The 16,024-nt window shown below is 41.1% G+C and overlaps 1 protein-coding gene and 1 long non-coding RNA gene across 2 annotated transcripts; both read left to right on the top strand.

The window, feature by feature from the left end:
- Positions 1 to 5: 5 nt before the first annotated feature.
- On the top strand, positions 6 to 11,851 carry lrp13 (low-density lipoprotein receptor related-protein 13). Its single transcript, XM_082553689.1, has 20 exons — positions 6 to 140; positions 240 to 395; positions 1,031 to 1,246; positions 1,376 to 1,597; positions 2,284 to 2,499; positions 2,593 to 2,822; positions 3,282 to 3,411; positions 3,743 to 3,933; positions 4,163 to 4,349; positions 5,451 to 5,663; positions 5,775 to 5,958; positions 6,050 to 6,251; positions 6,768 to 6,932; positions 7,193 to 7,393; positions 8,120 to 8,669; positions 8,748 to 8,867; positions 9,041 to 9,148; positions 9,273 to 9,506; positions 9,595 to 9,973; positions 11,631 to 11,851. Exons 1-20 carry the CDS (start codon positions 89 to 91, stop codon positions 11,746 to 11,748), a joined length of 4,074 nt encoding a protein of 1,357 aa, XP_082409815.1. The 5' UTR covers positions 6 to 88; the 3' UTR covers positions 11,749 to 11,851.
- A 1,512-nt stretch (positions 11,852 to 13,363) lies between these two features.
- On the top strand, positions 13,364 to 15,243 carry LOC309719821. The gene is made up of 3 exons (XR_014280329.1): positions 13,364 to 13,762; positions 14,188 to 14,280; positions 14,366 to 15,243. It is a non-coding gene; the product is annotated as an uncharacterized lncRNA (long non-coding RNA).
- The last annotated feature ends 781 nt before the right edge of the window (positions 15,244 to 16,024 follow it).

Below are 16,024 nucleotides of genomic sequence, written 5' to 3' on the forward strand. Positions count from 1 at the left end.
TCAATTAGGTTATATTGGCTTCAGCTGGTGTCATTATAAAACGCTACATCTATCCACCTCTTTTGGCCCGTGTTTGTTTTTTGTGGCAATGGGTGGATGTTTGTTTCTCTGTCTGGTGTTATTATCAGACTCCTTACAGGGTGAGTGTGGGGCTACCAAAACTGCTTTTCTAGACCTTCTAATTTTGCAGTGACTACATTTTTTTTTTTGTCCTTTTTCTCTCAACTTAATTCATGTAGTTCTTTCTGCTGGAAGTGGTCTCAGAAGTTGCACCCGGGACTCTAAACTGTGCAGAGATGGTTCAGAGTGTGTGCTCTACAGGTATCTGTGTGATGGAGAGCGGGACTGTATGGATGGTTCAGATGAAGAGGATTGTGAAATATCATGCAGCAAAGGTATGAGACAGTGTGTATGTTAGATTAGACAAATTGAGTAGCAGAAGTAGTTGAAGATCACAACGGCAGTCACATGAAAGCACAAATAAAGACCATACAATAATTGAGGGGAAGCCAGATTACCCCCTAGAAGTAACCACCTGGTGACAGCTGGAAGGAAAAACTCCTATTTGACAGGAAGAAACCACTGGCAGAACCAGGCTCAGGGACAGCCATCTGCCACAAACAGTTCAGGGTGAGGGGATGTAGAGCCAGAGATAATAACTAATGATTAAATGCATGGTGAGTGAAGTAGAAACACTCAATGAAGCCTAGACCTAGTGCAGCATAACTAAGGGAGGATTCAGGGTCACTTGATCCAGCCTTAACTTTAAGCTTAATCAAAAAGGAAACTTTTAAGCCTAATCTTAAAAGTAGAAAGGGTGTCTATCTCCTGAATTCAAGCTGGGAGCTGGTTCCACAGATAAGGGACCTAAAGGCTGAAGGCTTTGCCTCCTATTGTACTTTTAAATACCACAAGTAAACCAGAATTCTGGAGACAAGGTGCTCTATTGGGGTTATTATGGTACTATGTTTTATGAAGAACTACGATTGTGCATGTGACTGTAACACCTGTAATGCCTGCACACAAGCAGATAAGTTCCAGTGTGCCCATGGGAAGATGTGCATCGAGAAGAGCCAGGTGTGTGACGGTGTACCTCAGTGTCAGGACCGCTCTGATGAGCTTCAGTGCGTGACGCTAATGAGGGGCTGTGTTCATCACTGTGACAACAAGACCCGCTGCCTGCCTGCAAACTTCCTGTGTGACGGCGAGGAGGACTGTACAGATGGCACAGATGAAGCCACTTGTGGTACCTTCTGATGTATTTATAGTACTGAATTGACACTCGTTTTTATGTTGGACTTGTGCATTTGTTTATTTTTTTGGTTTTGAATTATAATGCTTTCCCTGCTGTATTTTATTTTTATTATGTATCCAGGAGAAGACAAAAAGGAAGAAGAGACCATTACAACCTCTGTGCCTACAGTCTTGGTTGGCCCTTCTAAACAGTCCACCTCTTCTCACCCCATTAAGTGTTCTTTCGGCTTCATACCATGCAGTGACAACTCGGAGTGTATCCAGAACCACTATTTCTGTGATGGTGAAGCAGACTGCAGAGATGGTTCAGATGAGGCAAAATGCTCATCGTCTTGTGAAAAGGGTAACCTGTTTGTCATCTGCTTGTTATTAATATGGCTTTACTGCCATCTAGTGAGCAACGCTAGTTTCACATCAGTATTGGTGCATGGCCAGTTGACACTTTGGCTTTTTACTATCAGAGCACCCCTAAAAATTACTATAGCGATAGTATTTTCTTAAGTTATATTTTTCTAACTTTTCTATAGATGACAGGATGGAATGAAAACAGGCTAGATATCCAGTGTTGATGATGTCATGATGTTACAGTGTACTCACACAGAGCCAGGTTTGTCATTAACAGTCTAATAACTCTTGTTCCTGTGGCAGAAAGACGATGCTGAGGTAATTTCATGACACAGATAATTACAAGGCACTGCATATATGACATTATGATTGGGAGCTGAGCCCCCCAGCATTGCCACTGCAAACTCTGACATTACATGGAGCCAGGGCACTATATGCAGATCAATAAATGTAGACCTAACTGTGGAATTTAGGATTAAAATCTCTTATTGTAACTGAAGCTCAAACTGCCAGATGATATTTGTATCAGCAGATAAGCTGGACAGTTACAAACAATCTAATGTGTATGCAGTAGGATGGTCTATGTGTTTGTAGATTTACAGATGTATGCACTACAAGCCTGAGCCCAAGTGAGAGATTAATGTGAACATAATAAAAAATCATTATACAATCTGTCCTTTGTAGACCAGTTCCAGTGTGCCCATGGAAGGATGTGCATTGAGAAGAGCCAGGTGTGTGATGGTGTGCCTCACTGTCAGGACCGCTCGGATGAAGCAGAATGCACAAAGTACATGGAGGGCTGTTCTCATCAATGCGACAACAAAAGCCGCTGCATTCCCAGTAGCTTCCTTTGTGATGGGGAAAGTGACTGCTCTGATGGCAGTGATGAGGCAAAGTGTGGTATGTGGGCATACTAATGTCCTACCTGGTTTCAGCTTTGCTTGCATATGAGTAATCTTTAATGCTTTGTTTGCCTCCCTCTTGTCAATATAGAAAAGGAGGACTGCAGTGACACAGAGTTCAAGTGTACCAGCGGCCAGTGTGTGTTGGCCGCAATGCGTTGCGACGGTCACCCAGACTGCCGGGACCGTTCGGATGAGGAAGACTGCACCAAAGTGCCAGCCTGCAAGACCAAACTTCGCTGTCCCCAGAGCAAGGAGTGTCTAGTGCAGGAGTGGATCTGTGATGGAGACCAGGACTGCAGAGATGGCACTGATGAGAAGGTGGATGCTAAAAAGCAGCTTCATGCATGCTAAACTTTGAGGAACAACCATAAAAAATCTTTTAAAAATGATTTGGGGAGTGGTGTTTTTGTTTTTTTGTAAGGAGCTAGTGATTTAGTTCAGGTCCTGTTTGTGGATAAATGAAGGGGAAATCATTGTAAATAAAACCAGACATTAGATGTTAGCTGCAGTGTACATCGATGTTGGTGTATTACTGTCATGCCCCTCTTCCTCTGACAGTTTAGATGTCAGGTTCAGAAGACATGAAGCAGGGTTTCTGCATGTTGTTGAATAGTACTTTACTCTCCTTTAAAACTGCTGCATGTCCTCTGATGGGCTAAATGTTCAGCTGGCCTCCTGCAGTTTTTTTTTTTTTTTTTTTTTTCTCTCTCCCTCCATGATCAGGAGTGAAGTGGTAAAGTGCATGTTTAGATGATTAAAATTTAATTGGACTTTCAGGATTGTCCTGTGGCTCCAGTGAACTGTGGAGAGTTCCAGTGGTTGTGCAAATCCAAGACCAAGTGCATCCCTAAAGCCTGGCTGTGCGATGGCATGAAGGACTGCAATGATGGCAGTGACGAGACTGAATGTGAGTAAATTTAGAATTATTCACAGAATTAAACATCAATGTGAAAACTTGTAGCAGTAAGGGTCTTTATCTTATTCCAGTTTTACCACCTGCTATATCTGTTTAGCACATAGTATAAAAGAGGACATAAAATATGTCGATGTTTGTCTGAGAATATTCTATTTGCAAAATGAGACTGTCCCAATTCTTTAATTCAAATTGGGATGTTTAGTTATATGAGCTGTAAAATGCCTGTAATGTGTAAATTCTAGCTGAAGAGTAGTAAATGGATGGTCATGTAATTTAAACTGCTGCTTAAACTTGTGTACATGAATGCTGTTCATGTTTACAGGTCCGGCTGTAACATGTGCCCCTCACCAGTTCCAGTGTGGCAGTCAGGAGTGTCTGGATCCAAACCTGGTGTGCAACGGCATGACAAACTGTGCAGATGGCTCAGATGAGGGAGGAAGCTGCCATACAGACTGTGCAGAGGAAAATATCATGCACTGCTCCCATGGCTGCTACAACACACCTCAGGGACCGGTGAGAAGTCTGTCTTTAAAATTCTGTGTGCTCGATCAAATTTACCCAGCAGAGACGGTGCCTGAAAATGGATTGAAGGGTGTATGTAGCAATATTGCCATGTAAAGTCTGATTGTTCTGGATAAACGATCCCTTTTGTTGATCCAGTAAAGATGTATATGAAGGCTATGAGCCTGCAGTGACTCAAAGTGAGTAATCTAAATGTTAGATTTGCATTTGGTGTTTCTAGCGCTGTCGCTGTGCAGCAGGTTTCAGGCTCATGGAGGATGGGCTGGCCTGTGCTGATGTTGATGAGTGTGAAGTTCAGACTCCAGGTGTGTGCAGTCAGCTATGCATCAACGCTCCAGGCTCGTACAGATGTGACTGTCAGCCGGGCTTTATAATGGAAGCAGATGGACACCACTGCAAAATCACTGGTAAAGCTCCCTTTAATAAACAGCATGGCGTTGTCACTCTTGAAGTGGAACTGGACAAAGTTGAAAATGTCAGCACGCTGCAGCCACACCAAAAGCAAATGGGTTTGACTTTTGCCCATGCCCCATTTCAAGATTAATAACATTCTTGCTGCATTCTGTTAAATATGACAAAAGCAGATTTATATGTAAAGTTTGTATCTGTCTTGTGTGAAACTTGTATGAAAAGCACACGAGTGAAAACAGATAAGAGCCCTTGAAAGATTATATAAATGAAACTTGTATGTTTTGGATACTTACTAAAACAACATGAAAGTAATGAGAAAGTGGCCACTTTCATGAGTAAATCATATAAGCCTTATATGATTCACTATATGAAGTAGGCCACATCTTATGCAAGTCTTTTATACGTTTTTTTTTTTCTTTTTCTATTTCTTTTCCATATGGGTAGCGGGACATTTTGGGAATTGCACCCATTTTATTTATTTTCATTTTTAACGAGTACGCATGCATGTCTGTTGAAACACTAAGCCACATGCAGGAGACCACAAACTGGAAGCGGGGGTAAATACAGGGTGAAGAACACTCATTTTTCTGGTGTGTGTGACACATTTTCACTTCATTCTCACGCTCACAAGCTGCCCAAAGAAATCTCGTGCCAAATAAGGGCAAGGATCAGAGGGAGGAGAAGCAGTGGGCTCACAGTTGGTGAAATATTTTTATTTTTGTAATGTCCTTATACAAAAGCTTCTTTCAGCTGCTTCCTTAGTCAGAAGAGGTGACAACAGCAGATGGATCTGCATATTTGATTTTTATCTGGAGGACTTTCCTGATACAACCCTCTGAGGGACTCACTTCCTGCTCTCCTCAAACTGGCATCTTTTGTGTGTCAGGCAAATATGTAAACCACAAAATCATGTGTTTAATAGCATTACAAAAATCTAGCCATTCTGCTGAAAGACTCTCCCCTGCCTTTTCACAAGATTTTGCTCACATTTATTGAGTCTTATATTTTTTTAAAATCAACATTAAAAAGGTGAAATGGAGCAAAAAAACCTCGGTGTCGAATAACTTATGCATTATGATCATTTTCTTATCCCTCAGGTGAGCCCCTGCTGTTGTCCTCAATCCAAACGGATATCTACTTGTATGGCTTGCGTAGTCACAGCTTGGTTACATTGCCCTCTTCTGCAAAGAAGGCAGTCTTGTCTCTAGACTATGACTGGAAAGGTCAGAAGGTCTTCTGGGTCAGTCTGGAGATGGCTGCTATAATGTGGTCTTCTCTAGATCAGAAGATGACAGGAAGTCTGATTAAAGGTTCGTACAACTCGAATGTGGCTGGAGCATTCAGAGGAATGTCAGTTTACTCATGTCTGAAAGTTGTATCACGGAACACCTGTGGAAACAAGATGCCACTTGTTTCCACAGGTGTTCAGGCTGATTCTATAGCTGTGGACTGGGTCGGGAGGAATCTGTACTGGATCAATGGGGTGAAGAGTTATATTGCTGCCATCAGATTGGCAGCAGCCTCTGCAAGCTCACTGTACCAAAGCATCATCTTGGATGAAGACTTGGATCAGCCCCGCTCTCTTGCCCTGCTACCACAAAAAGGGTTGATATGAATTTAAAAAAAAGAAAAAAAAAAAGACAGAACTGTTTCAGTTTTTGCAGTAAGCGGCATTCGTGGTCTCTTATTTCATCAGGCTGATGTTCTGGACAGAGATTGGTAATGTAGTGAAGATTGAGCGTGCTGGGATGGATGGGTCAGAGAGGAGGGCACTGGTGAACTCGAGTTTGGGCTGGCCGGGTGGTGTGGCTGTAGATGCAGTCTCTGAGAGGGTCTACTGGACAGATGAAAGACTGAAGGCGATTGGATCTGCAACTCTGGATGGCGACGACATTAGGGTAAAATGTATCTATTTAACCTATCCCAAATCTGCTGTTCTAGCGTAAAGGTTATCAAGCTCTGTCTGTGAAGGCTCTCAGTCATCGTAGTCTAAGGAGCTTGAAGAGAAAAGCCTCTGAAGAAGCTTCTGCCTCTGAAGAAGCTTCTGCCTCTGAAGAAGCTTCTGCCTCTGAAGAAGCTTCTGCCTCTGAAGAAGCTTCTTCAATCGACTTAAAGAAGTCCAGATGCTTTTCTTTCCAAACCTCTTAGTTATCACGCTCTCCTTCCATAACTAAAAATATCACTTTAGATAAGATACCTCTTTATTGTCATTGCGCAGTCATACATTGTTCAATGAAATTGGAAAACTGTCTCATGTCAGCACTACATACGGAAGTCTTTTCCCTAAATGACTCAAGAATATAGAGATGATTTTTGTGTAGCAATGAAAAATGTCTAACCTAACTGGTGACTAATACCCTTTTGTGTGTGTGTGTGTGTGTGTGTGTGTGAAATAATATAAATGCCGTTTTCAGATTCTACAGATAAAGGAGACCACAAACCCCTTTTCTGTGGCAGTGTTCAATGACATGCTCTACTGGTCTGATGCCAAGAAACGAGTGGTGCAGGCTGCTCATAAAATCTCTGGTAAAAACCATCAAGTTGTGCTGAAAAGGCCCAGACAGCCTTTTGCTGTGAAGGTAAGGAGTGATGTTGAATTAAAACATGTTAGGAAATGGGGTGGCATAATGTACAATTTTTGGATCCTTTCATGTGTTAAGTGCTCATACAAAGCTATTCCATTATGTTTGAAGATTTTTATTTTATTTTTTTTGTGTTGGAAGCAATTAAGAAGTTTTTGGGCACACCCTAATGGTTAGTCCTGGAAAGCTTGCTGAAGAGTTTTAATTTAAAATGTTACAAACAGGCTTAGAAGTTTTTTTTTTTTTTCTTCTTTTAGATCATCCACCCAATGCTCCAGATGGGCACTGTGAACCCCTGCAAGAAGATGGGTTGTTCCCACATGTGTGTGCTTGCTCCTGGGCCCAGGGCTGTGTGCAAGTGTCCCCCTGGTCTCTTGCTGGCAGAGGATGACCTCAACTGCTCCAACCTGGTCAATTCGGCATTTCTGCTGTTGCTGTCTCTGTCCAGTGTCACTCAGGTTTTGCTAAACGCCTTAATTTTACTCAGTGTAACCTGCATTGGCAGAATATGCTGTATATGGATATGCAACTCAAATGTCTGATAAATTGGAACAATCTGCTCTGGGTAGAAACTTTCAAAGTGGGAATTGGGTTCTGAAAGAGGACAAAATCAAACTGATCACACACACACACACACACACACACACACGTATAAAATGCATCCTTTTTTTTTTTTTTTTTTTTTTTTTTTTTTTTGCTTTAGAAATGGTGTATAAATAACTGATGCAGCTTTCCTTTATGTGTATCCTTGGTTTTGGGCTCTTGAGCATTCTGTTTTGTGTCTGCACACCACCACAGTAAAATTAGAATTTTGACTTTGAAGACTTCTTGAATCACAGCTGAAAGTATGCACTTCATTCACATCATCTTTGTTTGATTCTAAAGTCAACTGTGGTGATGAACAGAAGCAAACATTAGATTGTCATTGGACAAATACTAACTGGATTTAGATGCATTTATTAGGAAATGCTATTAAGGTTACTTGGCAAATTGCTCTGCTCTAAACTAATTGTTAAAACAGAACTTCACTCAAAAGTGAAGCAAACTCCACCCCTGCCCTTCTGGACAGGCTGTATCACACAGCAAGCTACATCACTAATCGAGTAATGCCATTAAAAATGGAAAGACTTTTATATAAATGCTTAATTATTATATAAAGACTCTAATCCCAGCAATCTCTGTAGATCTACTTGCAGTCCCAACACACCACAGCCGAGCTGAAGGGCTGGCCCGAGCATCTGGCCCTGCAGATACCGAGCGTGAACAAAGCCAATCTCATGGACTACATCCTCAAGGAACGCACTCTATTTGTGACAGATGATGCCACTTCTTCACTCAGCTCTTTCAGGCTGAAGGACTCACTCCTGACGTCTCAGGGCCAGCTTCTTGAGCTGCTGGATGACGCCGTCACTGCCATGGCAGTCGACTGGATAACACTCAACATTTATTGGAGCAGTTACAAACAGCCCCACCTGCAGGTCACTGCTGTCACAGGCACATACACAGCCATTCTCATAAAGGAGGGGATCAACAGAGTGGGTTCGATTGCTCTTCACCCACCCAGTGGAAGAGTTTGTTTCACGAATATGGATCTGGAGGCTACGGGCAGCACGGCTACAATAGTGTGCGCCAGCATGGATGGTGGTGAGCAAAGAGTGGTGTGGAAGGATGCTGTCCAACCAACATCTTTGGTCTTCTCTAATAATGGGGATAACATTTTCTGGGCTGACACGAGTAAGCTGACACTAGTTTACTTTAGTTTTGTTGTTCCAATAGGTTGTTCTCTTAATGACTTGAGTCAAATGTTCTCAGGTTTGGGGACCATTGGCTCTGTCCTGATTGATGGATCTGGATATACAGAGCTGAAGGTTGATGACGGCCTGGCTGCTGTGGCTGTAAGTGACAACATCCTCCTCTGGATTACAGTCACTGGTAAGAGTCCAAGCATGTACTGTAATAACTGACTATAATTCCTAAAATTCAAATGACATCTTGGCCTGAGCAGCTTTGGTAAATGACTACTTCATAACATGGATAATGGCTCCACAGGAATCAACATCTTTGAGTATAATTTAGTGGTACAACTGACCTTTTTGTTCCTTCAGACAAGACCCAACTCTGGTACAAAGACGCTCAGCAGGATAAGAAATTATGGTTTGAGGTTGGCACACAAGTGGTCGGCTTAAAGGCATTCAGCAAACGGAGTCAGATGGGTATGTAAGAACCACAAACGGAACACCTGGAAAGGCTAACCTGCCCTTTTTAAAGATGTTTCTACATGTCATGTACAAAAAAACCAAACTACCTCATACCTAATTATCTGCTTGATTTCATCAGGCTCTAACCCATGCACAGAAAACAATGGGAACTGTGAGCACTTGTGCCTCGCCACCCCAACAAGTCGCACATGCAAGTGCTCTTATGACCACATCCTTCTGAATGCCACTCAGTGCAGCCCAGAGCAGCACTGCCCAGCTGGCAGCAGGCCCTGCCTCGATCACCTCTCATGCCTGCCTGTGGAGAAGTTTTGCGATGGACATGCAGACTGCACGGACCACTCCGATGAGAACTGTGGGACACAAAATTAAAGACTAAAACTGCTCCTGTAGATTGCACCATGGCTAAAACTTTATTTTATTTTTTTCCCCCTTTCATAAAGGTGTTGGCACCCAGCAGTGCCCAGGAGCTGAGGTCTTGGCTCCCACTCAACCTCACAGTTCTCCTCCTCCTCCTTCCAGTGTCTCTCCTGTCTCACAAGTCACAGGTCTGAACACAACACTGAATGTCAGCATTCAACGTGTGAACCTGGATGCCCAGCAGTGCAGCCAGAGGCGCTGCAGTGGTAACGGACACTGTGTAGAGACGAAGGGAGTTACTACATGTGTGTGTTCACTGGGCTACAGCGGTGATTCCTGTGAAAACCGGCTCGTGAAAACCATGCAGGGTCCCATTGTCTACGCTGCCGTGGGTCTCTGTGCAGCAGTTGTGATCATTGTTGTAATAGTGCTGGTGAAGAGGAAGAAGAGTGCCAACTTAAGGTTTTTTTTTTTTTTCTTTATTTAAATCTCAAATTTAACTTTTTCCTTGCTCTCTCTCTCTCCGTGGGTTTTGGTGTGGGTGGGCTACAAGACTTGGCAACATTTGTCCCTTTGCAATAGATGGTGTCCTTGGGTTGCAGCAATGTTTAGTTTTGTACACCTTACTGGGAAGCATTTGCACACATTAACCTACTGGTGGTTTGATGTGATAATTATTTTACAGCTCTTCTAATAGCAGCTCTAAGACTTGGGCACAGTGGCTATATGGTGTGAAATGCTAGCAACAGAATGCTAACGCTCAGGATGGCATTTATATCAACGTTATTAGATGTGGGTTAAAATATTATTACTATATTGATTTTATAACTTGAAATCTGTTTAATTGGAGGTTGGTTCTATTGGCTCTCAATTAAGCATATACAGCAAACAAGGATAGTGGTGATCTGCAAGAACGGATGTCCATTTGTGAAAAATCTGTTTGGATTTGGAATAATCTCAAGCGTGTGGGTTTTAAAATGCCATATCAATCCCTTAGTCGGCACATCTGGTTTCAAAATGGAATAGAATAAGCCTTTATTTTCATTGTACAGTGGTCCCTCATTTATCGCGGGAGTTGAGTTCTAAAAATAGCCCGCGATAGGTGAAATCCGTGAAGTAGCCAACTTTATTTTTATTTGTTTTAAGGTCATAAAACCCCCTCACTACACACTTTATACACTTTTCTCAGACAGGCATGAACATTTTCACACTTTGAGAGTATTTAAACAAGAGAGAAAAGTTCATACATTCGTAGAACAATAAGTCCAGTATTATAGAATGAAACCAAAGGCACCCACGGTTGCCTTTGACGCTGCAAAACGTTTTGTCAGAAAACTTGCAGTACAGCACTTCCAAGATTTATGAGAATTTGACAAGCTGAACGCATTCTGAACTGTGCAGGAGACATGGCATGGAGGAGATTGAGAATGGCCTACAGCCGATCAGGACATCGCACTGTAAAAATAAAATAAAATAAAAAATAAAAAACATGCAAAATTGCAAAAAAATCACTGAAGCTGGGAAAGGTGGACCACTGTACAATGAAAATGCCAAGATGGTCAAAACAAAAAATGCACATCTTAGGTTTCATATGAGACTTCATAAACCAAGTGGTGATTTCATGATAGCAGGTTCAATTTCTTATATGGTCTGCCCACCTTCCATATACAGTATCTTTGCATTAGGATATTTTCCTGTGACTACAAAGCTAAAACTGGGCGTAACCACTTGGAATGATGTCAACGGGAGTAAAAATGTTTGTCCTGTCCATTTGTCTGCTACTGAACCAATGTAGTGTTGCTACCATAATATTTGAGAGAAAAAAATCCAACATGGTTTATAAGAAAAGTGAGCAGGCTTCAGTCTCTGGGCCATGAATCTCAGCACAATTTGCATAGTAATTCACTGATTCAATTATCCAGTCTAGACTATGCTGTTACGTTTGGATAATCTAATTTTTGCCAAGTTAGTGTGGTTATGGATGGTGCATCATTTTCATTTAAAAACAAAGTCAGGAACTTGATTCTTATTCAGACTTTTAGCGAAAATAACTTGGTGTCTCTACAGTTTGAGAACAGAGCTTTTCTGCATCACAGAATTAAACATGTTCTTGCTGCAGGGGAACTGGACCATCAGCAGGCAAGGAGATGAGCATGACTGACCTGGAGAGCAAAGCGGAGACCATTCCCACATCCCATACTGCCTCAGCAGAAAAGCCAGAGGTGGACCTCCCTTAAACCAGCAGCTTCCCGTTTTGTTGCTTTGTTGGAAGCCGTATCCTCTGTGGAATCGAGCTGATTTATGAACAAGTGATGTTTTAAATAAACAGTCTGCATTTTCCACAGTTTCCTGTCATGTTATTTCAGGTTGTTTACTGTTAGACCATCATTGTGAAGTTTGACATGAATAAGCATGAACACTTGGCTTATAATAGATGGTAAAATGTGAGTGCAAGTCTGACTTTAATGCCTTGTTTTGACTAAAAGACCTTTACAGTTGTGTAAAGGGGGGGACTATTACTTAAACTGAAATAACTACGGTGCAAAAGTCTTGACCCAGCCCTAATTTCACAAGATTTTCCTAGGAACATAGGAAATGGGTGCTGTGACATAATGAAACTTGTGAATGCACAGGAAAAATGATACGAGGCAAAGACATTGTTTGTAGAATTCTAGCAAACTTAAACGTCAGTATTTGGTGTGACACATGATCATTGTCAAAATCTGACTGTACTTTCCTCATAATTCTGTGGGTTTTTTTTTTTTTTTTTTTTTTTTTTTTTTTTTTGGACAAGCTCTCAAACACTGGCTGAAATGTAGCACGAAACCATGACAGAGCCTCTGTTTTACAAACACTGTTGTACTCTTCTCCTTACTACCAGCATACACATTGACAGCAGTTTGATTTGTCACTCATTGATGAATATTGTCAGATTTTCCCTGTCCACTTGTATAATTTGGCATACCTCAGACTTTTCTTCTTTAAAGATTGGCTTCTTTGGTCTTTCACTTTTTTCTCCTCCAGTTCCTTCCATTTTTCATCGTCACACACCATGTTGATTTATGTCCAGTTTCTGGCTAGCAGCTTTTTGTTGCAAAACTACAATGTACGCCTCTCAAACTTTTGTCCTTAGCATTTTATTTTTGTAGATTCAACTAAAGAAATTACTTTTTTTTGGGGGGGGGGGCAACAAGCTGTTAGTAACAATGTGCCTTACAATACAACAAAACTGGTATTTTGCTACATTTTCTGTTGTGTAGGTGTTTTCAACTCTTGAATGGCTCGTAGCTAAGGAAACAAATCTTCTAAAAATGGACAGATACTGAACTAAAATTGAGTGGGGAAAAGCAGCAAATGGAACTCCTTCAGAAAACCTTGAACTTTTGCTAGAGATCACATTTTAAAAATTACTAGTCTGGCTCACTGTATGCAAAACAAAGAAATGAGTGGTGGCTTAAGACTACAGAGGACTGTAAATGATCAGAAATGTCACTTTTAAGTGTCATGGCACACAGTTGAAGCTATTATTGTTATCATGATTAATGTTTTATTTAGGTATTTAGGAGACATATGGTTTGTAACACTTGTGGACAGACACTCTGCAAGGCTTTGTAGTCTTCGTGGTGATGTCACAATCAGCTAGGAAACAATGAATTGCAGTGATCCTTACTCACCTGAATTGTCTTATTTGACTGTTCTGTAAAACACAGGGAGACAAAACGGTGTCCATATAGAATATGTTGTTTCAGTGTCTGCGGAGACACTGGATATTTAATTAATACTATGGAACATCAAAACAATCCAAATCACGTTAGTACTTTTGCACTCAGTGCAAACACTATGCATGAAACTTTGTCTAAAATTCCTTAGGTATTTTACATCTATTTAAATTCTAAACCATTGTTTAAACCAATACCACAAAACACATGTTTACTGTGCTTATGAATAGGCACTTCTGGTGGACTTATTCTTCTACAACCATTGTCCTAGAATTTTTAGCGATCTGTCATTTCAGTTTAGCTGGGGGTGTTTGGTGATTTAGCTTTCATGGTTTTAGGAATCAGCACTACAGTGCATAATATATTGCCAGGAACAGGAACCCAATGATGGCCCGGTACCCACACATTTCCACGGCTATATAAAAAGAAGGCCAACCCAGATGTTCTATTGTTTGCTGAGGACTGAGCAGAAGTGAGAATTTACTGTAATCAGTCTGGAGCGTTTCTATGGTGAGGACACTCGACCATTAAGGTAGGTTCTCAATCATAACTTAGCATTTCACTTTACTGAACTTGTTGTAGTTCAAGATGTTGAACAACTTTACTAACATTCAATAATGCATTTAAATTGAATTCTAAAATGTTTACTTGTGTTACTCTTTAATTCCTTCAAATAGTAATAGATTAGTGGATGCAGCAATACCCTCATTTAAAACTTAATGAATTTTATGCTTGAGACAGTTAAAGGCAATGTTAGCAAAGGGTTGACAAATTTAAATGTAAATCAACCCCTCCCCCCAAAAAAGAAAAAAGATCTGTGCCACTACAAACATGATTCCAGAAATGTCTTTTTTAACAATATTTGAGGTGGAAATCATTTTTAACTGAACCAAGAAGAAGGTACTCTGTTTGTCTCTCGATGTACACACTACCAGTTTACCAATATGGTTCTTTTAGTTTGTTTCAGCAAATACAGGAAGGACAGCAATGGCAGTCCTGAGGGCCACCCTTTGCGCTGTCCTCATGGTGACTCTAGTGACAGCTAAACCAGTGAGTAGCTATACTACTTTACTGCTACATTTTCCCACTGTATAGCAAAGATTGGTGGATTTGTGACAGTTTCATTATAAAACAGGTCCATCTGAAAGAAAGTGAGGATTCACCCAAGTCATCAGAGTCCAGTGAATCCAGTTCATCAGAAGAGACCACCACTAATGATAGGTCTTCACAGGAAACCCTGCAGTCAAATACGCCGGATGCTACAGAGAACCCCCTGGATGCAGCACCGCTTCCCTCTGCAGATGCAGGACCTTCTCTGGCCACTTCTCCTGAAGACCCACAAACCTCTGCTGACCCAGATGCTTTACAACTTGTGCCAGATCCGTCTCATACTGCGATGAGCGTTGATGTTTCTTTAGATGTGCCCAATTCTGGTCCCACAAAGGACTCTGTTAACGCTGTTAACCCTACCCACATTCTACCAAACACGCATCCTTCAGGGCTTTCAGAGACTGGTGTAGTCATAGGTACAATTCAACCACAAGTCATTACCACATACCAAGGATCCACCCAGGGTGTCACTCCACCCTTTCCTACATGTGTCATCCAACCAACACCTACAGCCCCACCACTGATACTCCCTATTGGAACAACACTAGATGGTGGTCCTGTCTGTTTCACTTTCCAGGTCACAACTGCTGAGCCAGATCCACCTAGAGGAGACAGCATTTGATCCCCAACAGAACACAGAAATTGTTGTTCATTTAAGTTTGAGTTCAGCCTAGGTGACCAGGACAGACCACACTATGGCTGTACATATACACAACCTTGACTTGATACTTATATAGATGTCCTAACTACACATGGCTTTTACTTTGCCCTCAACCTTGGCAAATAGGGGGGAAAAATGGTGCTAATGTATATGCTGTATATATACAATAAACACATCTAAAGCTGTTGCAATAACAAAAGTACAGTCACAATAAATAAATTAATAAACAGCTGAAAATTAAACTGATTAAATGTTTGTCTCAAATCCGGTGAACTGTTTAGTAAAATGAGTGTGTTTTTTTTTTTTTTTTGTTTTTTTTTTTATTTGGTCGATCTTTGTTTTTATTATTTATTATATTTTATTTTCAGATGTTACAGACGGGACAGACATGAGTGAAATAATAACTGTAAAATAATATTCATTTCTTCGGTAAGAAGTGTGTGCTTCTAAAAGAAGCTAAAAAATTCTCAGTTATCGACTGGGAATGAAGAGATTATAAATATATTCGAGAATGCATATAGAGATGGACCCTATCAAAAAATCATTTACAAATTATATTGTTCACTGATCAATCTACGGGGTCATGATACAAGATATGTTAAAGGAAGATGGGAAACAGAGAGCAATCTATTCTTAACAGGAGAGGAATGGGACGGGATTTGTAGGCAGCAGTGATCAGTAACAAGCTCCCCCTCGTGGAGGGAATTCAGCTGGAAGAATGTATTTCGTTATTTTATTACCCCAGCCCAAAAATCCAATTATTCTCAGAACACAACATGCTGGAGGCATTGTGGACATGCAACAGCAAATCATTTTCAAATTTTTTGGGAAGGTCCCCGTGTGGTTCCATTTTGGAAGGAAATACATAAGGTCATGGAAACAATCTTCCAAAAGAAAATACAATTTCATTTTGCATTATTGTACCTAGGCAACCTAGAGAGTCTTAATCTATGCAAACCGGATAAGTATTTGTTCAGTGTGCTGTCGGTAGCTTGCAAAAAGGCCATAACTGGCCTTTGGATT

Source organism: Aulonocara stuartgranti, assembly GCF_965226115.1.
Source record: "Aulonocara stuartgranti genome assembly, chromosome: 12".
Classification (NCBI taxonomy): Eukaryota; Metazoa; Chordata; class Actinopteri; order Cichliformes; family Cichlidae; genus Aulonocara; species Aulonocara stuartgranti.

Coding starts and splice junctions, on each gene's coding strand:
- lrp13 (XM_082553689.1), top strand. CDS start 89: ATGGGTGGATGTTTGTTTCTCTGTCTGGTGTTATTATCAGACTCCTTA. Junction 396..1,030: donor TGAAATATCATGCAGCAAAG/GTATGAGACAGT, acceptor GCACACAAGCAG/ATAAGTTCCAGTGTGCCCAT. Junction 2,500..2,592: donor CAGTGATGAGGCAAAGTGTG/GTATGTGGGCAT, acceptor TTGTCAATATAG/AAAAGGAGGACTGCAGTGAC.